The sequence below is a fragment of the Artibeus jamaicensis genome, unplaced genomic scaffold (genome assembly GCF_021234435.1).
Source record: "Artibeus jamaicensis isolate MK-2021 breed Jamaican fruit bat unplaced genomic scaffold, CSHL_Jam_final contig_1284, whole genome shotgun sequence".
NCBI classification, from domain to species: domain Eukaryota; kingdom Metazoa; phylum Chordata; class Mammalia; order Chiroptera; family Phyllostomidae; genus Artibeus; species Artibeus jamaicensis.
In genome coordinates, this window is record NW_026521249.1 from 3,101,723 (window position 1) to 3,114,487 (window position 12,765).

Genomic DNA, 12,765 nt, shown 5'->3' on the forward strand with positions numbered 1-12,765 from the left:
TCTGAGAAATTGTTTGCCTGCATTTCACCTAGTTCTTCCTCTGGACAATTTTATCTTTCATTTTGGGTCTATTTGTTTGTCTTCACATTTTGATTGCTTCTTTGTATTTGCCTCCTTAGTTGTTAAACTAATCTGCAATAGAGACTTAAACTATAATTAGCACCCAGGCTTAAGCACCATCGGGTGGGGTAGAGTAATTCCTGTGAGCAAGGCTTTCATTGAGGTTAATACCACTTGGAGAAGAGTGCTCTACCCAAGAAAGATGGCTTCTGCAGTATGGGGAATGACTAATGCACAGGGATCGTGGTAACTGTTACCTCAGTGCTCTCCCAAAAGCCACTAACCCCAGACTATCCTCACTTGACTCGAGTCCATTCTGTCCTCCCTCTGCTGGTGAACAGGGTAAGTGGCTGCAAATGAATTTTGTGCTTTGGCCCTTTAAGAGGCTCTCAGCATCTCTAGCAGTCTCTCCCTGGCAGACAAAACCTGTCTTGCTTTTCACAGCTGATTGTTGTCTGGGGTCCTTTCTGGCTCTGGTGCTGTAGGCTGGGGATCCCAGCTTGGGGTTCAGAGCACACACTTCTTAGGAGACACCCCGCATTCCTCTGGCCACTGAAATATCCCTCCAGAACTTCAGCTGCTGCCTGTGGGACTGCAGCCAGCCCTCTTATACCTTCTCCAAACTCCCTACCAGTGTTGTTGTACTGAAGTAGTTACTTCTATCTGTTGTTGGTTATAAGGCTTCTCTCCAGCTAGTATTCAGTTGGTTATTCAGGAAGATTTCTTTTTTTTTCATGTTTTATTTTTATTGTTATTCAAGTATAGCTGTCTCCATTTTCCCCTCAGGAAGATTTCCTTATAATTTAGTTGTAATTCGAGGTTGTTCCTGAGAGGAGGATACTGTTGCTTCCACTTACTCCTCTGCCATCTTGGATCTCCCTATATTGTTTATTTTTGTAGCCTGTTTATGTACTCATTTGTAAAGTTGAGGATTTTTTCTTAATTAACTTATTAACAGAATTTGATGATAATAAGCTGTGTAAAGTCAAATAGATATAAAAGAATGAGAGTCTTTAAAATGTTGGTGAAAAGGGAGAATTATGATGGACAAAAAAATGGTGAATTGTTTTCTTAAGTATTGAGGAAATATCAAATTGTTCTTTTAAGTGTATGAAATTAAAAAATAAGAATCACTTTGAAAGAAAATCACAAATCACTCAACATGTTATAAGTGCTATTTGATATAGATAATAGGTGCTGAGGAAAAGCAATTGGTATAATGAAAAAACTCTAGTTAGGTAAGGATTTATCATGAATTCTTCATAATCCTTAGTCTAATGTTAACTGAAGACAACTTAGGAGTTTGCTGGAAAATGGAAGAGTTGAGGTGTTGCTTAAGTGTTTATTTCAATTCCTGAATGATTTCACAGATTTAAGACCTATTCAAATCTCTAACACATCAAAATGAAGAACAAGGTAGCAATGATAAGCCATAGCTGCTAAGACATTCCCCATGAATTGCTTGTAAAGATTATTAAGATCATGTTACATTTTAAAATATATTTTCTGTAAATAAAAAATTGGTCTGTTTATAAAATTTATTAATACACACATCCATACAAACATCACACACATATATATTTTATAGGTGCTCTATAAAATGGTTATGCCTAATTTTGAGATTTTTAAAAAAGATTTTACTTCTTTACTTTTAGAGAAAGGGGAAGGGATGGAAAAAGAGAGTGAGAGAAACATCAATGTGCAAGTGCAAGAGATTTCGTTGCCTCTCATATATCCCCAACTAGGGACCTGGCCCGCAACCCTGGCATGCGAACTGACTGGGAATCAAACCAGGGACCCCAGACTCAATTCACAGAGCCACAGCAGCCAGGGCTAATTTTGAGATTTTGAGTGATGAGTTTACATTCACATTTGGTGCAAAAATATTCAGAGAGTAAAACATACACCCCCCCCTTCAGTCATTTTGGGCTCTCAAATCTATTATTTTATTAAGAGCCTTTTTGGAGTTCATCCCATTCTAAAATAGAAATTTGTGTTGTTTTCCAAATGTCTATGTCCTATCCCTTTAATTATATTGTTGAAGTCCTTCACAGGTGATGACTATGTTTCTAAGTAGTTTCTAGTGTTAATAAATGCCTATACAAGTATAAAAAGTGGTTCAAACTAAAAACTTAGGTAGTTCAATATCAGCATGAATCAAGCACGAACCTCTATCGACCTTTTGCATAGCCATTATATTCATGCTATGCTCTTATTCATCTTTTTCCTAAACAAGAGACTATGGAGATAAACCACTGGTGAGTTTATATGTAACCAAAACTGAAAAACAGTTAACTGACAGAATCTTTTATGGTTTCACTTATATATTTTTTAAAAATTCAGTATTCATTTTCTTTTTTTCTAATATATTTTTAAGGGTATATGTTTTGTTGTTACATGATTTAAAGGTGTCACGAAAACAGCAGCAACTTTCTCAAACTAGAACTATTGTTAAAAAGATGTTAAAACTAGAACTACTGATATACATTACTGTGTTAAAATTAAATGTTAAAATTAGAACTATTGATATACATTACTGTGAGAATATACATAAACAGTACCATAGTTTATGTGACAGGAATTTCAATTTCAATGAGAAAACATGAATATACAAGTACATGCCTCTGAAATGCATCATATTTCTTAGTAGTAATACAATACTATCTAAACATTAAGTTTTATAGGAAACAATTAACCTTTAGAACAAATTCTTAAAAGTTTAGCTTGTAAGCAAGAAGTATTATGACAAGCAGAAAAGAACTCAGTTTCACTTGGGGTACATTTTAAAGCACATTCACGCTTCTCAGGCCAACAATGTAGAATGTTGGATCACTAATATTAATAACATGTTCCAAGTACATACCTTGCATGCACATACACATATTTATTTCATTCTTATTCTTTGTACACTACTCCCCACCTTCCTGTCTCTTCCCCTCTCCTTGTTTCCATACACAGAAACAGAGTCATATGGAAACACACAGAGTACATGGTAAATAGCAGACATTAAAAATAAATGACAAAAAATCATAAAACACTTACTTCATCAGCCACCATGCACCTTAAAAAAAGAAAAAGAAAATGAAATTAATTTCTTAATTATCTAAATCAACCATTTAAAAAATTCTGATTAAGTAGTTTGGCACAAAATAGTTTACAAATGTTAAAGTACTGGGCCAGAGAGAGGGGTCTGTAAGTGTGCATGAGAACATGGGCCAGTGCTGATTTATAACACTCCCTAGCTGCCAACAGCATATAGCTATGTGGTAGTGTTAGAGCTTCAGATGTGCTGTTCTCCACTGCCCACGCATGGAGATAGCTACAATTACCCTTCAAAAATGTGAGTAAAATGGGAAGTGATTGTACCAATGACATCCATCCTTACCATTAAATCTTAAAATTAGTATTCCCCAGAGATTAGAAAAATGCTGTATTAAGTGCAAGAAAATAAATTTCAACTATATATCAGTATGTTATACATATCATATATGCTGTACTATATGTGCTAAGCATATTTTCAAGCTAAGTTTTAGTTTCTACTATCATTGTGCTAAATTTCCTCTATCCTTTTTTATTAGCCTATAGGAGTAAATTTTATCCACTGAAAACTGAGGTTAGGGGCATAAACTGAGGTCCTAAGTCAAAGAAAAAGTAAAAAGCAAAAAGAAAGAATAACAGATATGGTCAGGAACATGCGTGGTCCCTTAGAGGTAATGAGTACACTACTGGGGAAAAACCAGTCTCTTAACTGACAGGATTTCCAGACAACCTAAAAAATACTGAAATGTTCTAAAAGTTCAAAAAGAATGAAGTCCCTACTTCTATTTTTTCTTCCTTTATTAGCCCAATGATCTTGACATTATATAATTTTATAAGTTTTAACACAGAACACAAATTAAGAATTTGTTAATAAATATATTGTCAAGCAATAAATTACAGGTAAAATGGAACTTTTGTTCTTAAAAAGAAAAAAGATGTCAGGTTACCTATTAAATATTTTTATGGGAAAATAAGATGCAAATACTTTAACTGAAATTTAAAGCATATGCAAGAGTAAAAAGTTTATTTCATTTTTCTCAAACAAGCCTAAAAATTAGAAATTAAAAAGCAGTGCTTATAGAAACATGATTTATTTTCAGGAAAATTCATGTGTTTGCCTACTTTTTCATTTTAAAATCCAACTAAAATTTAATAAAGACAGCACGTGAAGTATGTATTATTTATTGATTACTATGTACCTGGCACTGTTCTAAGTGCTAGGAATGTAGCAGTGAATTAAAAAGTCTTTCCCTTGTAGAGGGTGTCTAGAAGACAGACAACAAACAAGCACATGATTCCAGCGGTGATAACTGCTATTAATAAAACTAAATCAGGGTAAAATAGAATAGGGAATATAGAGGATAATCTATTTTATAGCATGGATAGGAACATTCTTTACGATAAGGCAATTTAGACAGATCTGAGCAAGACAGAAATTTAATGAGAAAGGGAATTATAAGAAAATCTGGAGAATATTCTCAACAAAGTAATCAGCAAGTCCAAGGACCCTAAGATAAGACAGTTATAGTTTAAAAAGGATGAGAAAGTTAATATGAGTGAAATGCAGTGAAACAAGGAATAGTGATGATGATGATGACGACGACGATGATGATGTTGGAAGGCCGCAAGGCTCCTGACTATGGAGAACCTTATAAGCAATGGCACTGAATTTGGATTTTCTTTGCATCCTGTGGAGGAAAGCAACATTTTATCTTTTAAAAAGTTTACTCTGACTTATAGGGAATAAACTATAGAAGGCAACAGCAGAAGCAGAGAAAGCAGTCAGGAGAGACAAGGAGAGAAACAACAAAGTATGGATGAATGGTATGCGTGGAGGTAGTGAGAAGTCGTCAGTTCAGGTACTTTAAAAAAGTACAGCCAATAGAGTTTGATGATCAATTTGGATGTGAATATAAAAACCAGCATGCCCCCTAATGGGCAGGGGTGGCTGGCCCTCATTGTAGGCATGTGCCCTGACTGGGAATTGAACCTGCAGCCTTTCAGTTTGCAGGACAATGCCCAATCCACTGAGCCACACCAGTCAGGGCTATAAACTCACCTTACACCAACTCAAGCAGATCTGACCTACCTCTTAGTTTCTTTATATATAAAGTATATTTTTGTTTGTAACTCTAACATATTATAATGAATGTTACTGTCTAATTAAGTCCTAAAAATTCTCTACTAATTGCAGAAATAATCAACATTTTTGACCTGCAGCTTTATAAACAAGAATAAGTAATTGTATTAAAGCTAATGTGATATAATGGCCCAGTGGAAATTATATATCCTGAAAACAGTAATTCTTTCAAAACAGCTGAAATATATCTTTTTTTAAACCATCCTGGAGGATGCAGAGACTATTTCCTATTTTGATCTTTATTAGTATAAGTTATAGGGTAATTTTGTGCTAATGAAGTCAGACTAATCAAGCATAATATTTTTAACATAAAATCCTGCATCCCCCCCTAGGGACTAGTTTAAAAATTCTAAAGATTTTATTTATTTTTTTTTACACATGGGGAAGGGAGGGAGAAAGAGGAGAGGAACATCAATGTGTCGTTGCTTCTCGCATGCCTCCTACTGGGGACTTGGCCTGCAACCCAGGCATATGCCCTGACTGGGAATCCAACAAGCAACAACTGGTTCACAGGCCAGCACTCAATCCAATAAGTCATACCAGCCAGGGCTAGTTTAAAATTTTTAAAGCTCATGAACAGAAAAGCAATTCTTTTTAAAACTTCATCTTGACTTTATACACAAAAATTTGTTACTAAGACTCTGCCTCTTTTATATACTTCGAACTTATCACAGGCTTTTAGGTCCTTCCTGTATGTGACTGGTGTTTCATAATGGGTACAAGAGCTAAAATGAAACAAAACACTAAATGTTATTCCAATTTGTTTTTCAGTCATATGCAGCAAATGTGGGTTGCTTTAACCTAAACTCTTTCTCCTCTTATTTCCCTATTGTAGACTCTAGAATTCTTTGCTTATACGTTCCACATGCTTCTGAAGCTGCTATCTGGAACTACTTATGATAACAGCGTAGAAAGATGACATGAGTAGGCTACTGAGTGAACCACCTTAGAACCATCCACTCCTGGATTTCTTGTTATATATTATGTGATACATTAATTCTCCTTGGTGAGTAAGCCATTTTGAGGTGAGTTTCTACTCTTGCAAAGCATTGTAACAAAATCAGTGTTTATAAAAAGAGTTTTTAAAGTCAATCACATTCCCTTCCATTTATAATGGCTAAGTTGGAAGCTACTGTCCTTCCCTATATCCAATGCCAGTATTTAGTTACAGACAGTAAACATAGTCATTTGGTTTTTACTGAACAGAATGTATCTTTACCACTCTAACAACAATAAAATTTTTATATTACAATTTACAAAGTACTATTTTACCTCATTTAATCACAGTTCAGCTTACCTGGCTTAGCTTAGTCATTTCATAAAACAGATGAGAGACTAATAGGCTGGATATAGATAGAAGTCTAGGATATTTTAAATTTCATGTTTGCAAGTAAGAGCAGAATGTTTGGCTTTTACAGAAATGCAGCAGACTAATTTGACATGCAACCAAAATAAATAATGTTGTTTTTTTAAATTTTTATTTTAACAAAAATTTCTGACCCAAGAGCTCAAGTGTCCATCGGTAGACAAGTGGATAAAACAACTATGGGACATTTACACAATGAAATACTACTCGGCAGTAAACAAGAAAAAAATTTTACTCTCTGCAACAACATGGACATACCTGGAGAACATTATGCTAAGTGAAATAAGTCAGTCAGAAAATAATACATGACATATGATTTCAGTCATATGGAATCTAATGAATAAACTGAACTAACAAGCAAAATAGAGACAAATGCATAGATAGAAGGCAGGGTGACAGTTCTTAGGGGGTTTAAAGGGTAGAGGGATCAAGCAGAAAGGAAAAAGAACTCATGGACATGGACAAAGGTGTGGTGACTGCAGAGGAGGATGACGGTATAAAGGGGGATAAATGGTAATGGAACAAATACAATTAAAAAATCGTTAAAAAAAAAGAATCACAAACTCAAATCAATTGTTTGAATAGCCCCTTTAGAGATTTTTTTCTGTATCTATGTCTTAATTAGATTTAGTTTCAAATATCAACATATAATGTATGTTGTAATAACTTCAGGATATCCAGAAAGAAATGTCCAAAAGAGGTTTTAAATGTGGATCTGCAGCATATGCTATAAGCCTTAGGTGCAGATTTAAGACATATGTATGGGTGGTGCTTAAAACTAGGAGAGTAAATGAGAGCTTTAGAAATTTAGGTGGAAGATAAAGAGAAAATGACTAAAGAGTGAACACTGTCTAGGTTGGGCAGAGGAGTGTGCACATGGAAGAGGCAGAGATTACAGCTAGGAAGGGATTCAGGAGCAGCTGGGAGGCCCAGTACAGGTTTTCCAGGAGGTGGTTGTTCTATCCCAGGCACTATGAAGAGGCCAGGATACATGATAGCTGAAACTGAAGGTTTCCTGACTACATATACTTGTCATTTGCCAAAGCAATAAAAAACAAAGATTTTAAAAAATAATTTCAACCTCGATTTTGTCATTTTCTTTTTCACGTTACATGTTAGCATCATGTTATAATACTGTCTTGTAAATTTGGGGGATTTTACACAGGATCACAAAAAGTATAAATTAGGACTTCCGCCAAGATGGAGGCATAGGTGGAGACTCTGTGCCTTCTCACACAACCAAGTTTAGAGATGACATAATTTTCGCAACAGAAAACACAGCCAAAACACAGAAAATTGAACTTTTCAGAAGTTTGATAACAATGAATTCTTCAGCCGGACTGGTAAGAAGGGCGAAGCCAGCAGCTGGCGGATTGGGGTTGCACAGGAAAACTCGGTCAGATAGACTCAGGCGCACGGATCCCAGGCGTGGGGTTGCAACAGGCGGACCCAGCAAGCGACGGGCGGACCCAGTGAGGCCATAGGGCGGCAGGCTGACCGTGGTCACACATTCATGCACAGATAGACCCTCAAAGGAGTGAGCAGTGAGACGAACTGAGCAGGCCTCAGCAGCAGGAAGCAGGAGAGGGAGATGTCAGTGCCCCACTCTGAACCCGCCCCCACATACAGCGTCACAACCCAGCAACCTGGGTGGCCCCGCCCTGGTGAACACTTAAGGCTCTGCTCCTCACCCAGCGGAGGCAGCAGAGGGGGCCACTATTGCCCCGCTCTCACTCTGCCCCCACATACAGCATCACAACTCAGCAACCTGGGCGGCCCCGCCCTGGTGAACGCTTAAGGCTCTGCTCCTCATACTTAATGAGCGTGAACAGACCAAAAATGGCTCAAGAAGATTTCAAAGCCCCAGAGCCCATACCTCTAAGCAACGAAGAAACAGCAAAACTTTCAGATGCACAGTTCAAAACACAGGTGATCAGGATGCTCACAGAACTGGTTGATTTTAGTCACAACTTAGAGGAACATATGAAGGCTAAACTAATTGAAATGAAGGGAATTGCACAGGAAACCAATAGTAATGGGTAGGAAACTGGGACTCAAATCAAAAGAGTGGACCAGAAGGAGAAAAAAAAAATGACCAAACAGAAAAGAATCAAGAAAAAAGAATTCAAAATAAGGAGGAGAGGCTTAGGAACCTTCAGGACATCTTTAAACGCTCCAACATTCGAATTATAGGGGGTACCAGAAGGGAGAAAGGAGCAGCAACAAGCGGAAAACTTATTGGAACAAATAATAAAGGAGAACTTACCCAGTCTGGCAAAGGAAATACACTTCCAGGAAATCCAGGAAGCTCAGAGGGTCCCAAAGAAGTTGGACCCAAGAAGGAATACACCAAGGCACATCATAATTACATTAGCCAAGATTAAAATGAAAGAGAGAATCCTAGAAGCAGCAAGACCTAAGGGGACAGTCACCTACAAAGGAGTTCCCATCAGACTGTCAGCTGATTTCTCAAAAGAGACCTTACAGGCAAGAAGGGGCTGGAAAGAAGTATTCCAAGTCATGAAATTCAAATACCTACAACCAAAATTGCTCTATCCAGCAAAGCTTTCATTTAGAATGGAAGGGCAGATAAAGTGCTTCTCAGATAAGATCAAATTCAAGGACTTCATCATCACCAAGCTCTTATTATATGAAATGTTAAAGGGACTTATCTAAGGAAAAGAAGATAAAAAAAGTGAAAGGACAGCAAACTCACAGTTATTAACAACCACATCTAAAACAAAAGCAAACTAAAAGGACAGCTAGATCAGGAGCAAAACCATAGAAATGGAGATCTCATGGAGGGTTAGCAACAAGGGAGTGGGAGGAGGAGAAGGGGAGAGAAGTTATAGCAAATAAGTAGCATAGACGGTAGGTAGAAAATAGATAGGGGGAGGGCAAGAATAGTATGGGAAATATAGAATCTAAAGAACTGGAGACACATGGTCATAAACTAAAGGGGGAAATGGTGGGGGTGGGGGGATGCAGGGTGGAGGGGAATGAAGGGGGGGAATAGAACAACTGTAATGGCATAATCAATAAAATCAAATAAAATTTAAAAAGAAGTATAAATTATATGTTATTATTTGTAACATATATAAACTTATACTTACAGAGAATATTTCTGGAAGGCTACACAAGAAATTGGTAATTTAGTTACCTTCAGAACAGCCAATATCAGGGACATACTGAAGGAAGAGACTGGGGACTTTCCACTTTTGTACCTCTTGAATCATGTACATACGATGTATTCCCAGTTCCAAAAATAAATAATATTAAAGCTAAATAAATAAAGGCCATTTTATCAAGTTGAACTTTTACATTTATGGGAGAAATTATTTTCAAACATGCTGTGGCTATAAAAAATTTTTTTACTTCATGGTCCCTGCAGCTATGTCTGAAGGGCAGAGTGGGTGGAGTTTATTAATGTTAAGTTAGCACTGATCAAATACATCATACTAAAGAGTGGTACGGTGTCTAATATAATATAGTATGTAATGAACCATTTATATATGCTAAATGGTTGATTAGTGTTAATAGATTAAATAGGAACATCCAAAAGTTCAGTATTATCCTCTTGGTACTCAGCTCTCCTCTGAGGCTGAAACATGCAAGTGATACATTAAGTAGATTCTATTTTCAGGTATAAAGTTCTGAATCCTGTGCTTACCTGTCAAGGCACAAGTTCAGTGTTCATATTATACACATTCACCTCATTAAATTCTCAGTGTAATCAAAATATTCTCTTGGAGAGTTTTTATATTTATTTTTTACAGACATGATTTATTTAAATAAAATGGGAATTAACTATAGAAAAGATGGTTTAATCAATGTAAAGAAATTGGAGAAAAGCTTCAGGTTAAACACAAACTGTTCAGTTCTGAAAGTCTAGGAATAAAAATTATCTAGTCTATAAAATGATTCTCAGAAATGTATAAGGCTCTTCAGTTTTCTCTTTTCCATCTGTGTGAGTATTTGTGTTAAAAACAGTAAATATTGAGCATGTGCATCCAAAGATAAGGCTGCTATCCACAGTGGAGTGTGTATGTCTTACTATCATATTGTAAGTACATGATTAATGTAAGAAACCTCAAGGTTTTGGAACCAACTCAGTGAAATATAAAGTTCCTTTCTGATGTCTGCAGCAATATTGGATAAATTATTATTCAAGTAATTAACAATGAATTTGGAAATAAAAATACTATTTATTTTTTATACAATGGAAAACTGAACTGATTGTAAAATTCAGATAGAATTGCATAGCTAACTGGCACACCAAACTAGCTCTGGCAAATAAAATGGATATTATTTAACGAAGTTTTCTTTTTAGCTCCAGGTTAAAGTCTCTCTAACTCAGGACTGTATTTGGCATTTCTCAGTGGGAGAAAAGGCTGTTTTTTATTTCCATGGATCATTGTGATTATGGGCAGTTTGTTTACAAAGTAGACTTTTGTTTTCATTCAAATGTGGTACAAAATTTCTATGAAGTGAGGAATCAGATTTGCCATATTTCCCTTTTAAATTATGGTAGCACATTAAGGTCCTTACTAATCATATTTCTTGTTTCTGTTTTTTTTTGTGGGGTTTTTGCCCCTCACTGTTGACTCCTTGACCACTAATTAGGTTTCCAATATGTTCTATTGCTACTGTCCTATTTTTAGTCTTTTTTCCCTCTTTTTTTGCTCCCAAATTTCTTTCTCATTACTCTGTATCTGTTGTCTCCATTTTTACTGCCCACAACCTTCTTAACCACTTTTGCATAATGCTTGCAGGTGAGCTCCTGATAACTTACAAATGGTGGCCTTATTTAGCCCTCACCCTTTGCAACATCTTTGTGGAATTTGGCACTGTTAACCCATTTACTCTGTTGTGCCTGGGTTTCCCTGGGCTTCTTAGACCCTGACCCTTGTTCTCTTTCTATTTCAGTACTTCTAGTTCCTTCCCTTTGCTTTCTAAATGAGAATATTTCCCAGGCTCTTGCTATGAAAATATTCTGCCCTCTTTTTACAATTTACACATGAGTATACTATTCATTTCTACTTATACTATCATATTCACACATAGCTACTTTCTCATTGTTATTTATTGTCTTGATTTCATTTCCAAGTACCTGATTCACATTTATACATACCTATTTGATATGAGTCAATAAGATTTGTTGAATTATTATACTATTCTATATTTTAAAGTATATTTTATTGATTATGCTATTACAGTTACCCCAATTTTTCCCCCATTGACCTCCTCTGCCTGGTACATCCCTTCCCTCCACCAATCCCCTATACCTTAGTTCATTTCCATGGGTCATGCATGTAAGTTCTTTGGCTTCTCCATTTCCCATACTATTCTTAACTTCTCCCTATCTATTTACCTACCATTTGTGCTTCTTATTCCTTGTACATATCCCCCCATCTTCCCCCCACCCCCTCCGAGCTGATAACCCTCCAAATAATCCCCACACCTATGATTCTGTTCCTGTTCTGGTGGTTTGCTTAGTTTTGTTTCTTCTGTTTTTGTTTTTTAGATTCAGTTGGTATATAGCATATAGTTGTGGATTTGTTGCCTTTTTAATATTCATGGTTTTGATCTTCTTTTCCTTAAATGAATCCCTTTAACATTTCATGTAATAATGGCTTGGTGATGATGAACTCATTTATTTAGCTTTACCTTGTCTGGGAAGCACTTTATCTGCACTTCCATTCTAAATGATAGCTTTACTGGATACAGTAATTTAGGTTGTATGTACTTGTTTTTCATCATTTTGAATACTTCTTTCCAGCCCCTTCTAGTCTGCAAAGTTTCTTTTGAGAAATCAGCTTAGAGTCTAATGAGAACTCCTTTGTAAGTAACTCTGCTTTTCTCTTGCTGCTTTTAAGATTCTCTCTTTATCTTTAACCTTTGGCATTTTAATTATAACAGGTCTTGGTATCGTCCTCTTTGGGTCTGTCTTGTTTGGGACTCTCTGTGCTTCCTAGACTTCTATGTCTATTTCCTTTGCCAAATTAGGAAAGTTTTTTTCTTTCATTATTTTTTCAAATAAGTTTCCAATTTCTTATTCTTTCTCTTCTCCTTCTGGCATCCCTACGATTCATATGTTGGCACATTTGGAGATGTCTCAGAGGTTCCTAAGCCTATCCCCATTTAAAAAAAATTCTTGTTT

The 12,765-nt window shown here is 36.1% G+C and overlaps 1 protein-coding gene across 6 annotated transcripts in view; it reads right to left on the reverse strand.

Annotated features, from left to right (window-relative positions):
* Positions 1 to 12,765, reverse strand: part of ZRANB3 (zinc finger RANBP2-type containing 3) — a 238,508-nt gene that overhangs the window by 149,240 nt on the left and 76,503 nt on the right. For all 6 annotated transcript variants that reach the window (XM_053666886.1, XM_053666896.1, XM_053666902.1 and 3 more), the window contains one exon: positions 3,103 to 3,121. In XM_053666886.1, the coding sequence (XP_053522861.1) occupies positions 3,103 to 3,121 (19 nt within the window). The remainder of the gene's footprint in view (positions 1 to 3,102; positions 3,122 to 12,765) is intronic.